Source organism: Schistocerca cancellata, chromosome 12 (genome assembly GCF_023864275.1).
Source record: "Schistocerca cancellata isolate TAMUIC-IGC-003103 chromosome 12, iqSchCanc2.1, whole genome shotgun sequence".
Lineage (NCBI taxonomy): Eukaryota > Metazoa > Arthropoda > Insecta > Orthoptera > Acrididae > Schistocerca > Schistocerca cancellata.
In genome coordinates this window covers 162,733,611-162,746,803 of record NC_064637.1, presented here as the reverse complement: position 1 = coordinate 162,746,803, position 13,193 = coordinate 162,733,611, and the positions used below count along the sequence as shown (strand labels likewise).

Here is a 13,193-nt window from a genome sequence, read left to right as displayed (position 1 = left end):
CCATTATCAACAGGAGAACCGACAAGCAAAACAGAGACATCTGTCTTTAACCAGCCCAATCTCTGAAGCCAATAAAACTGGAGATTTGTCATACGGAATGTTTTATTCAATTTAGTCTATACCACCACTTCCTAAAATATTCACTATTCCTTCCGAAATGCCGTGTAGATGCTAAAACGTTTTAATGGGTGTCTTGATACTTTTATTTGTGTGTCAAAACAGTGTATTGAAGATATCATTAATAAATAACTTTTTTTTTCACGCCAAGTGCACGACCGACAACATTTTGATGGCAGTACCTCCACTGCAGCGGCCATTTACTCCGAACGGGCCACTGCCACGGCATACGTGACAAACGGCGATCGCGAGAGGATCCGGCCGCTCGGTGATACGCTGCTCTAACTTAATTATTTTAACTCAAATTTGACTGTAAGAAAATAAAATAATTTATTGTGTAATATGTCATGTTGAAGTTAGTTACTTCCTTGTCAGACTTAGTCAAGAACAGACACACTGATCTGTTACACACAAAATGTGTTTCCACACAATTGAAGTTAATAAATGATGATGTACTGAGAATATTTACTTGCAAAGGATTTTACATCACTGAAGAAATTTAATGAATTTATTGAGAAATGAAAATGAATTTATTGAGAGATGAAAGTCATATTGAGGCCTCCCAAGCCTGAGAGGCAAAAGGATGATGATAAGTTACATTACAAGGGAAACACATTAGAATAGAAGTATTGGCTTTTTCTACAAGGTTAATAAACACAACAGATGCACATAATATAGACCTCAGTCATCGACGTATTCTGCTTCAAGATTTACGACAGTTTGCCAACACTGGGATAACTTTTTGATTCTGCAACTGTAGGAATCACATCGTTTTGAGGCAAAGAATTCGCCCGGCCACGTTTGGAACACATTTTCGTCCGGAAAGGAAGTTCCCTGAAGGTTGTGCAATAGAGAGCAGTAAAGCTGAAAATGCTAGGGCACAAGATCAGACAAACCGAGCGGGTCTCGAGTGACTTCCCGACCCGACTCCCGTACAGCATTTTTTGTCGGCCTACAGAGAATGCGGGCAGGCGTTAATGCGGAGTAGCATCACTTCACACACACTCTTCTCGGTCTCTGTTCTTAGACCGCATCTGCAACAGATCTCACTTGTCGACAATAAACGTCAGCAGTGACTGTTACACCTTAGCGAAGCGATTCTTAGTACACTGTACTGCTGCCGTTCTACCAGATGCTCAACATTATTTTTTGTGAATGCAGACAGGTATTTGTTCAGGGAGTTGCCACTTTGCTTTGTCTCGACCATTTCTTTCTTTTCGTGTTAGCGTAAAGACACCAATTCTCGTCACCAGTAATGACACGGGAAAGGAACGGCCGGGGTCGTTCACGAGCCAACTGATGACGAGCAAGCAGAGACGCACATAGGGTCTCTCACTGATTTTTTTAGAGCAAGCAGTATTCGTACATCCAATGCATTTAATCCTTCTCCGTCGAGCCCCGAAAGGTCTACGTGAATGTGGAGCGTCACTAACATCGAAACGATCCTCCTCAGAAAGAGAAAACCATTTTCTTGCCATTTTCTGTCCAACGGTTTTATCCCCCTGCACAGTACAAACATTTCTGTATTTCTATCCGCCTCTGCTGCCGTCACCCCTCTACCGAACTCGAACAGAACAGTATGACAGAAATGTTCCAATTTCTCCACTTGGCACTCCATTTTCTAACATTCCCAGCTCCACTCACTCAAATGACAAAATGACAATATGAACTCAAACAGAAACAATGAAAATACAAATAAAAAAAAAAAATCACAATTGATAAACAAATCCATAGCAACCGGAACAAAAACAAAACTGCTACGGTCTTGTGCACCAACCTAATATAAAAGCTCAAAGAAAATCCTTGCAAAATTACAAAAAAGGCCTTGTCAAATGGAATCATTAGTTCTACATATACAACAGATAAATGAATCTTTTTTTATTCAATGTAACTGCAAGAATACTTAATCTACTGCTTTTTTCAAGCAGCAAAACGAGGGGAGATGGGGAAGGAATAAAAACTTCAGAGATCCAGACATAGTGTCAGAGCTGGTAAATAGTATTTACATTAAAGACGATACAAAGATAAAAATGCTGAAGTCAGGTTTTCACAGAACTGTCGGCCAAGTGGGGCGTGACGCCCGGACAGGTGGCCCGGCAGTCGAAAGGGGAGAAAGGAGGTGTAAAGGCCGAGAGGAACGGATACGGAGTCGTACTACCAGGCAGATTACAACTGTGTGCCGTGCCGCAACTCCGACCCGGATTTAGCACACGGCTTTAATCTGCCTGGTAGTTTCAAATTGGAGCACAATCCACTGCAAAGTGAAAACTCATTTTGAAAGATAGAATACCCCGGCCCACGGTTCGGCCCGGAAACGCACCGTCGACAAATCCGAGCCGGACGAGGGGCCCGGGGTCTGTGACGGCTGGGAAGGTCCGGTCTGGGCAGCCCCAAAATAGGTCGGCAAACGGAGGTGTGCCACGGGTGCCACTGCTGTGCTAAAGATTTTTTTGTACGTTTTTTTCTACGTGAGGCGTACTAGCTCGGCCAGACATTCAGACAGGCAGTGCTCGACAGTAGAAAGGCTGCGGGTGCGGGGAATATCAGTATAAGGGGAGGTGAAGCCGTCTGCGATTCAGGAGGCGGGGCAACCCGAGCCGACATTCGGCGTCCTCCGAGCAGCGAGCTGGGACACCGGCAACAGATCGGAAGTGTCTGTCGAGTAAGGCCGAGATTGTTCTGTGAGAGCACAATAACCGTCCTATAATGGGGTGTCAGGAGGCAAGGGAGGAGGGGGGGGTGGGCAGTGTGGAAGGGGGGGCTGTAGATTTTAGGAGGGGGATAGACAGTGCATATGCAGGGATAGTTGGGACGAGGAAAAAGGGTATTTGATGGGGAGCTGTTGGTGCAGGCTCAGTAATTTTCACCGGGTTTGCAGGCTGGGCTGGCCATGTGGGATGGGAGGGCTAGTAGTGGAAGGACCACACACCTCCTGTCACATGACCACCTCAACTCACCGTCATAAAGGGTGGAGCCTGTATCGACCTGGAGGACGAGAAAGTCAGGGCCTATTCTAAGACTATAAATGGCTGCTTGTTCCAAGAAGTTTGTGGTATTGGGAAGAGACCTACAAAAGGGAGGTGAGGAAACGGAGTCGAGGAATTCCTCGGAGGTAACCGGGGCACTCACATAAAAAGTGTAAAAGGAATTTCACTTTTAAATGTAGACGAGTGAGCAGATGGGTAGAAAGAGAGCAGCGAACACCTGTACGAGGGGAAGGGATCGTCTGTGGACGTGTGTGTGACTTGGAGAACACGCGGGATCCAGTATTAGAGTCAAAGTTTAACAGAGCTTTGGAAGACGTGTAATCAAATGTGGAGAAGGGATAGATAACATTCCTTCAGAGTTTCTCAAATTGCTGAGTGAATTATTCAGTTCACGTTATAGAATCCATGAGAATGGAGACGTACCACTGGATGTACAGTATAGTATTCACCCGCACGACTCCAAGACAGTAAATGTGGATATATGCGAGACCTACCGCACAATCAGCTTAACAAATCGTGCATCCAAGTTGCTGGGAAAAGAAAACAATAAACACAACAATGGAAGAGAAAACTGGGGGTCTGTTGGATAAGAAAAGCAAAGGCACCACAGAGGCACTCCTGACACTGCACTTGATAATAAATGCAAAGAAAATGAAGAAACTTCCATAGGACCAGTCTGGCTACAAAAAGTATTTGACAATTTAAAGTGATACAGGATCAATCCTCTCTCTCTCTCTCTCTCTCTCTCTCTCTCTCTCTCTCTCTGTCTCTCTCTCCCCCCACCCCCCCACCCCCACCGGTCTCGGAAAATAGGGGTAATATTTACAAGAACATGGAGGCAATATAAGAATGGAAGACAAACACAAAAGCACTCCAATTACAAAGGGCATGAGCAGGGATGCAATCTTTTCCTCTCCTGCTCAACCAGTATACCAAAGAAGGAACGAGTGAGATTAAAATTCAAGGGGAAAAATATTGACAATAAAGATCCGCTGTTAATATCGTTATCCATTTTTAAAGTGAGCAAGAATTACAAAACCTGAAGAACAGGATGAATAGTCAACAAAGTAAAAGAATATCCACTGAGAGTGGAGGATGAAACCACTGAAACACGAGGAAGGAAGATCAGCATTCGACATCCTGTCGGCAAATGTCTTCAGTGCTTTAGGAAAATGACAGAAAACCTAAATACAGACGAAATGACAGGGATTCTCCCCAAACATGAGTCCAGTGCCTCAGCCACCTCGCACAGCTGGACAAAAGTATTTGCTGTTGCAAAAATAAGATCAATGGTGAAGTGTACATCAAAATTAGGGACTGCGTAGCAGATGAGCAAATGAAGAGATGTAGCTGCTTTATGCTGGAAGCAAAAAATGCACGAGGGACGAAGAAGCAGACTAGCACAGGCAACGAAGGTATTCCTCACTTAAAGAAGTCTACTGCTACTAAACGGGAGCAGAACACTCTCCATTTATTTGTCGTGTCGCACACGTCCCGACAGGATAAGGAACACCGACGGACCGGGAACTGCAGAAAATTAATCTTACGCTGTGTTAACAGCAAAGTGACACAATACCGCTTAATGTACTCACTCTTATTCCACTGAAATTTAACGGAGCAAATTAGTAAAAAGGCCGACACTTTGAAAACACTATTGAAATATCAGAATTTTTCAATAATAAAATTTAGATGTTACAGAAGTGAATCGTGGGCGAGGCAGAAACAGGAAGAGAACAGAATCGAGCTGTCTGAGGTGTGGTGCAATAAAAGGAGTTTGAACACAAAGTAGATCAAATAAGAAATGACACGGTTCTCCACAGAATCACCGAGGAAATAAATGTGTAGACAACACTAACAAAGAGAAGGAACAGAATGATAAATCAATCTGAAAGACATAGGAGAATAAAATCCAGTTCTAGAGGGTGCGGATGACAGAAAGGGAGGGAATGGAGGCAGGGAGCAGTGCTTAGATTGAAATAAAGAGGGTGAGGGTTAGACATACGTATGGTCTCCAAGATGCTAGGCCAATATTTGCATTTAGTGAGAATGGCTGGTAACAAAAAAACTTTCTACTGTCGGTACGTCCTCTGAAATCCCCCAAAGGGTGTGCGGTGAAGGATACTTTGTACCACTACTAGATATTCCATTTCCTGTTCCACCTACAAACAGAACGAGGGAAAAATGACGGTCTTTAAGCATCAGTGCGAACCCTAATTTCTCTTATTTCGTCACTGCTGTCCTTACGGGAGATGTACGTCAGCGGCAGCAGCAGAATCACACTGCAGCCTTCCACAATAGTGTTTCGTGAAAAGAACATCGTGTTCCCTCGAGGAATGCCCATTCGAGTCCACGGGGCATTTCGATAATACTCACGTGTCGACAGAACCTACGAGTTAAAAATCTAGCGGCTGCCTCGCAACTACTTCTTTCAATACGACCTCGTGACGATTCAGAGCACGTCACCGATACCCGAGAATGGGTCACAAAACTGTTCTGTAAGTGTTCTCCTTTATAGGTGAACTACACGTACCTAGAATTCCACAAATAAATCTTAACGGACCTTTCACATTCACCGCTACTGACCTTTCCCGCTCGTTCCATTTTGTGTCATTCTGCTACATTATACCTACACATTTAATCGACTCGACTGTGTCCGGCAGCACACAGATAATACTTTAATCAAATATTACACGACTGTTTCTCTTACTCGTCCGCATTGGGTTAGACGATTGTACATTTAGAATAAACTGCTATTCGTCACTCGAAATAGAAATTCTGTCCGAGTCGTCTTTTATGGTCCTACAGCTATTCAGAGAGAAAATTTTTCTGCACACTCCGACACCGTAAGCAACAGTCGCACACTGGTTCTGTCAGAGTATTTACGTATATAGGGAACAAGAGTGGTCCTATTACGCTTCCCCAGTGCACTCCTGGCAGTAACATATTACCAGTACACGTCTCGTCAGTCCACGATAATAGCAGTTTGTGACAGTACGGAACACAGATTTATATTAGCTGGCAAATAAATGCACAAATCGCATTCCGAGTACGGGAAAGCTTGGGGAACCGAAAATGTGATGCCCTACAGAGATACAACCGACTGTATCACTTTCTAGAAAATGAAATCGATACAGAAGTCGGACGAGGGTCATACAGAATACAGCTAAGCAACAGACAAAACAATGGCGGAGTCACCTCGGCGGGCGTGGCACCCCGTGGCCAGCCCTGCAGCGGGAGCGGGGTGAGGCGTGGCGCGGTGCCGGGCAACGGGCACAGCGCGGGCAGCAGCCGCTCCTCCCGCTCCTCTGCCGTCGCGCCGCTCCGCCTTCCCCGCCGACCCTCCTCCGCTCCGTCTCCGTCGGACGGCGTGGGTGCCATCTCCGGGGCGGACCGCACTTGCCCGCACTCGGGCATCAGCCTCTCTGCCAGCCGTGCTGTCGGGGGAGAGAAAGCTGTCAGCACGCCGTAATGTAACGGACTACCGAAACTATCGATGCCGTCGGCCGGCGAGCTATGCGGTGCCGTGAATCGACGTGAAAGAACAGTTATATTAATATATAATTATAGTGAACTTAAACTGAAATATTATCATTTTATTATAAAAACTAATAATTTGCAGGACAATTGTATTATGTATTGCTGCAGAACTATTTGAGAACTCTATTCAATTTTTGTACTGTTTTCGTAAGTGCCTACGTGTGATGTGTAAAATATCTATGCTCAATTCATGTCAGCAAACCTGTGTACTTTGTAGGGTCTTCGATTGTTAATGCAGAAACAGTTTCTGCCAAGTGAGGCTAAGAGACAGTCGCGTTTTGGTGAGTGAGAGACAGTGAGTCTCTAGAAGTTGTGAGAAACGGGCGATGTTGGAAATGCTTATATTAGTGACCTACTGATAGTTATGAAGGTGATATTATGAAAATATATAATACGGAAAGCTTTAAACAGTATCAGTTCTTGCGTAGCATATTAAAAACCCGAGGACCCATTGTAGTAACAATTACAGCAAATCCAGAAGTTACCCCTAGACAACGAGCAAGCAACGACGAGTATTCGAGGTAAGGTAATTAAATTATTTCGTATTTGTACTGTGGAGTTACCTTCTCTCGTGAAATATTTAAGTCTCTTCTGCTTTGTTAATAGAGTGAACAGATTGACGGGGACTTGTGGTCCACTATTGAAACCAGCAAGATCACACAGGTTTTTAAACACGTGCCATAATTTGATATAAAATAATTGACGATATTTAATACTTGTTCCCCGGACGAAAGAGGTAACATTACAAGGCGCATGCTTTCGATTCGGACGGGTGTAATTTTAAGGGGTCGACAGAACCTATACATACATCTACAACTACATATATACTCTGCAGGCCACCGTACAGTGCACGGCGAAGGGTACCCCCTACCACCACTCTTCACTTCCTTTTCTCTTCCACTCGCAAACAGACCTGTGGAAAAATGACACTCCATACGCCTGCGGATGAGCCCAATTTCTCAAACTTATCTTCACAGTCGTTACACAAAATGAATGTCAGAGGCAGTAGAATTGTTCTCCAGTCAGCTTCAAACAATAGTTCTCTTCATTTTCTCAGTAGTGTCAGTCGAAAACAACACTGTCTTCTCCTCAGGGATTCCCATTTACGTTCCCAAAGCATCTCCGTAATACTCGTGTGCTGTTCAAACCTACCGGTAACAAATCTAGCAGCCCAGCTCCGAACAGTGTCAATGTCTCCGTTTAATCCGACCTGCCGCAGATCCCGTACACTCGATCAGTCGGCCTACTCGAGAATGGGTTGTACTAGTGTCCTACGAGCAGTCTCGTATACCGCTGAGCCACATTTTCCTAAAATCCTCCTAGTAATATGAATTTGTGCATTTTTATTCCCTACCACAATCCTTATGTGCTCATTCACTTTCGTATCACTTTACTGTGTAGCACCTAGATATTTAATAAATTTTAAAGTTTTGTAGTGGCTGAAGCAGCACCTGTAGCAAGAAATCATCTTGTACAAATAATAAACAGCTAATCAATTGCAAACTTTACCACTGTTTCAAAAACATCCTCTTCAGCAGGAAAATATGGACACACTAAGCATATTAACTCTCACAGGTTGTCCGTATTTTCCTCCTGAAGATGATGTTTTTATAAACATTGAAACCGTGGTAAAGGGATTTTAATAAACCTCCCAATTTTCAACTGATGGGCTGTTTTTAATTTCTACAAGAATATTTAGTGTACCTGACTGTCTAACACCACACTAATAATGCTGTATTCAAACAATACAGGTCTGTTTTTCCTACTGAACTGCATTAAATTACAGTTTTCAATGTTTAGCAATAGCTGCCACTGATCACACCAACCAGAAATTTTGTGTAAGTCATCTCCTACACATCAGTGAACAATAAGTGTGGGAGCCACTTCTGGGTACACAATATAAAATGTTTTTGCACGTGTTTTACAATTTTATAATGGAATGTATATAATGACAACAGAATACCTTATATTGTGTGCCCAGTGGTGGCTTCCACACTTATTGTTGCACGTATTAGGTGTTTGCTGCCCATCCCTACATTTTACAATTCTTGACACTTTTCTTATTCTGAATAAGTAGTGTGTATTAGCTCAGCTGTTTACTCCACACGCGTCATTCATTCACTAATGTATACCTGTTCCTGTCTTAATTCTGCTATCGGTTACTGTATATCTTTCCTCAAAGAATGTGATGTGTTACCGTGTATTTGCTCAATACTAGAGGTATGGATATTATTGTGAAAACATCATTTTGGAAACCCTACATATCCAATAATGTTTGATGTAAGTGAATGTTGAGTAACGAACTGCTCCTCCTTTAGGAGCATGATATTGATTTTTACACATTTTATATTTTGGTGTTATGGTTACTGTAAGTGGCCACATATTCCTTCCTGTTTTGAGTTTTTCCCCACAATATTTTTTTTTATATTGAACCAATCACACGGTTTTTAATGTATTTTGTATTATGATGATATCACGCACTGTAAGTCACAAAGTACTCGACGTTCCCATTCTGGGGCGAAACATTTTATAATACGGGTGACATTTGGTTAATACCCGTTCACGCACTGCATATTGGTTGTTACTTTAAAAAATTCTGTGGGTTCTCTTTCCGTACAAATAACCCGGTCTGGCTTCTGTGTGTCCAGACATAGCTTTCAGACACTGACGACTTACGATATAAGGCAGTTGTTATACCTGGTATGCCAGCAGTTCGTGGAGTATTGTATTTCTATTACTTGTGGAATTTTGTACCTACCTCGTATATATTTTTGTTAATATGACATTTAATACAATGCAATTTGCCCAGGGATATGCCATGCACTGTATATAGTATTTTATGTCCATAATGTATCCTGTGGTTACCGATTGTTTTTATACGTGACACCAACTAAGTCTGACACTCCGACAATATATATGACGTGCCTACGGTGTGTGCTATGGGGTGTCTTAAAGTTTTGGATGAATATGAATCTGTGACAACATATTACCAGCTGCTGTCAGTTACTACATGCTTGTAAGAAATTTGTGCAGTAATATTTTATCTTAATGTGAGATGTTTAAAGTGTTATTTATACATGGCATTGTATGCAGACGATGTTGTGCTTTTCTATGTCGGTTTTACAGTTGCCTCACAAAGACAAGTGTTCGAAATTAGCTAATCGCTCAATTAAATAAAAATTGCATTACAGCCTACTATGCATTATGTTTAATTTTATTAAACATCTGGAGGCTGTGGATCCCTACAAATACAAAATTTATGTATATACAAAATATCACACTTCCCTGGGGCACTCTTAACGATACCCTCACGAGACAAAGACTCGCCGTCGACGACAACGTATTGGTTATGTTACTTACGATGTTTTTGAGCCACAGTCATATCTGGGACACTATTTCATCTACATTTATACTCCGCAAGCCACCCAACGGTGTGTGGCGGAGGGCACTTTACGTGCCACTGTCATTATCTCCCTTTCCTGTTCCAGTCGCGTATGGTTCGCGGGAAGAACGACTGTCTGAAAGCCTCTGTGCGCGCTCTAATCTCTCTAATTTTACATTCGTGATCTCCTCGGGAGGTATAAGTAGGGGGAAGCAATATATTCGATACCTCATCCAGAAACGCACCCTCTCGAAACCTGGCGAGCAAGCTACACCGCGATGCAGAGCGCCTCTCTTGCAGAGTCTGCCACTTGAGTTTGCTAAACATCTCCGTAACGCTATCACGGTTACCAAATAACCCTGTGACGAAACGCGCCGCTCTTCTTTGGATCTTCTCTATCTCCTCCGTCAACCCGATCTGGTACGGATCCCACACTGATGAGCAATACTCAAGTATAGGTCGAACGAGTGTTTTGTAAGCCACCTCCTTTGTTGATGGACTACATTTTCTAAGGACTCTCCCAATGAATCTCAACCTGGTACCCGCCTTACCAACAATTAATTTTATATGATCATTCCACTTCAAATCGTTCCGCACGCATACTCCCAGATATTTTACAGAAGTAACTGCTACCAGTGTTTGTTCCACTATCATATAATCATACAATAAAGGATCCTTCTTTCTATGTATTCGCAATACATTACATTTGTCTATGTTAAGGGTCAGTTGCCACTCCCTGCACCAAGTGCCTATCCGCTGCAGATCTTCCTGCATTTCGCTACAATTTTCTAATGCTGCAACTTCTCTGTATACTACAGCATCATCCGCGAAAAGCCGCATGGAACTTCCGACACTATCTACTAGGTCATTTATATATATTGTGAAAAGCAATGGTCCCATAACACTCCCCTGTGGCACGCCAGAGGTTACTTTAACGTCTGTAGATGTCTCTCCATTGAGAACAACATGCTGTGTTCTGTTTGCTAAAAACTCTTCAATCCAGCCACACAGCTGGTCTGATATTCCGTAGGCTCTTACTTTGTTTATCAGACGACAGTGCGGAACTGTATCGAACGCCTTCCGGAAGTCAAGGAAAATGGCATCTACCTGGGAGCCTGTATCTAATATTTTCTGGGTTTCATGAACAAATAATGCGAGTTGGGTTTCACACGATCGCTGTTTCCGGAATCCATGTTGATTCCTATATAGTAGATTCTGAGTTTCCAAAAACGACATGATACTCGAGCAAAAGACATGTTCTAAAATTCTACAACAGATCGACGTCAGAGAGATAGGTCTATAGTTTTGCGCATCTGCTCGACGACCCTTCTTGAAGACTGGGACTACCTGTGCTCTTTTCCAATCATTTGGAACCTTCTGTTCCTCTAGAGACTTGCGGTACACGGCTGTTAGAAGGGGGGCAAGTTCTTTCGCGTACTCTGTGTAGAATCGAATTGGTATCCCGTCAGGTCCAGTGGACTTTCCTCTGTTGAGTGATTCCAGTTGCTTTTCTATTCCTTGGACACTTATTTCAATGTCAGCCATTTTTTCGTTGGTGCGAGGATTTAGAGAAGGAACTGCAGTGCGGTCTTCCTCTGTGAAACAGCTTTGGAAAAAGGTGTTTAGTATTTCAGCTTTACGCTTGTCATCCTCTGTTTCAATGCCATCATCATCCCAGAGTGTCTGGACATGATGTTTCGAGCCACTTACTGATTTAACGTAAGACCAGAACTTCCTAGGATTTTCTGTCAAGTCGGTACCTAGTATTTTACTTTCGAATTCACTGAACGCTTCACGCATAGCCCTCCTTACGCTAACTTTGACATCGTTTAGCTTCTGTTTGTCTGAGAGGTTTTGGCTGCGTTTAAACTTGGAGTGAAGCTCTCTTTGCTTTCGCAGTAGTTTCCTAACTTTGTTGTTGTACCACGGTGGGTTTTTCCCGTCCCTCACAGTTTTGCTCGGCACGTACCTGTCTAAAACGCATTTAACGATTGCCTTGAACTTTTTCCATAAACACTCAACATTGTCAGTGTCGGAACAGAAATTTTCGTTTTGATCTGTTAGGTAGTCTGAAATCTGCCTTCTATTACTCTTGCTAAACAGATAAACCTTCCTCCCTTTTTTTATATTCCTATTAACTTCCATATTCAGGGATGCTGCAACGGCCTTATGATCACTGATTCCCTGTTCTGCACTTACAGAGTCGAAAAGTTCGGGTCTGTTTGTTATCAGTAGGTCCAAGATGTTATCTCCACGAGTCGGTTCTCTGTTTAATTGCTCGAGGTAATTTTCGGATAGTGCACTCAGTATAATGTCACTCGATGCTCTGTCCCTACCACCCGTCCTAAACATCTGTATTCCGTACACTCGTACCTTTGTTAACAGTCTACAGTGGATACCGTGTCAAATGCTTTTCAGAAATGTAGGAATATGGAAGCTGCCTGTTGCCCTTCGTTCGTAGTTCGCAGGATACAAACCTCGAAGTCTATAAAGAATGTAACCGCCTCATATGAAACTGCTTCGAACATCTGATTACTTTACAAATGAATTAATGGATTGAATATTTGACATTAATTATGTGAGTGAAAGTAAGTTTAGAACAGATTTGAAATTATATTTGAAGCTCAGTGGAAGTCACTTCGTGCTCGTTTTGGATACAGTGTGGGTAACTTGCACTCTATTGGTAAATCTAGAGATATAAATGGTCTGCAAAATGTGTTCAAATAAGAGGCAGTAGTCATTCATCATTAGTGTTCTGGCCTCAAGCAGGTTTTCATGTTCTCCTGTCTTCTGCCATCTGCTTCAGGTCTGCATAGTATCAGCTTCCCTTTATGTTGTCTGTTATCTCGTATCCCCTCATTCCTCTCATTTCCCTTCCTCAAATCAGACCTTCCAAAAGATCCGTTAGTAAGCATTTCTGTCCAAACAGATGTTCCACGCCATTCTTCTTATAACCTGCAACAGTGTTCTCCTGTGACTGACACTCTTTCATTACTCATTCTTTCCATCGAGCTTATCCTCTCCGTTCTCCACATCCACATCTCAAATGCTTCTAGCCTTTTCTCATCCTCTCAGCTGAGTTTCCATGTCTGTTGCGTAAAGTCCCATACTCCACATAAAGTCCCATACTCCACACAGAACACTTGCTGAGTGTTTTTCTAAGGCCTTTA

At 42.9% G+C, this 13,193-nt stretch overlaps 1 protein-coding gene across 1 annotated transcript in view; it reads right to left on the bottom strand.

Annotated features, from left to right (window-relative positions):
- LOC126109617 (protein AAR2 homolog) overlaps positions 1–13,193 on the bottom strand; it is a 111,484-nt gene that overhangs the window by 21,165 nt on the left and 77,126 nt on the right. The window contains exon 4 of the mRNA XM_049914660.1: positions 6,300–6,538. Coding sequence (XP_049770617.1) covers positions 6,300–6,538 — 239 coding nt within the window. The remainder of the gene's footprint in view (positions 1–6,299; positions 6,539–13,193) is intronic.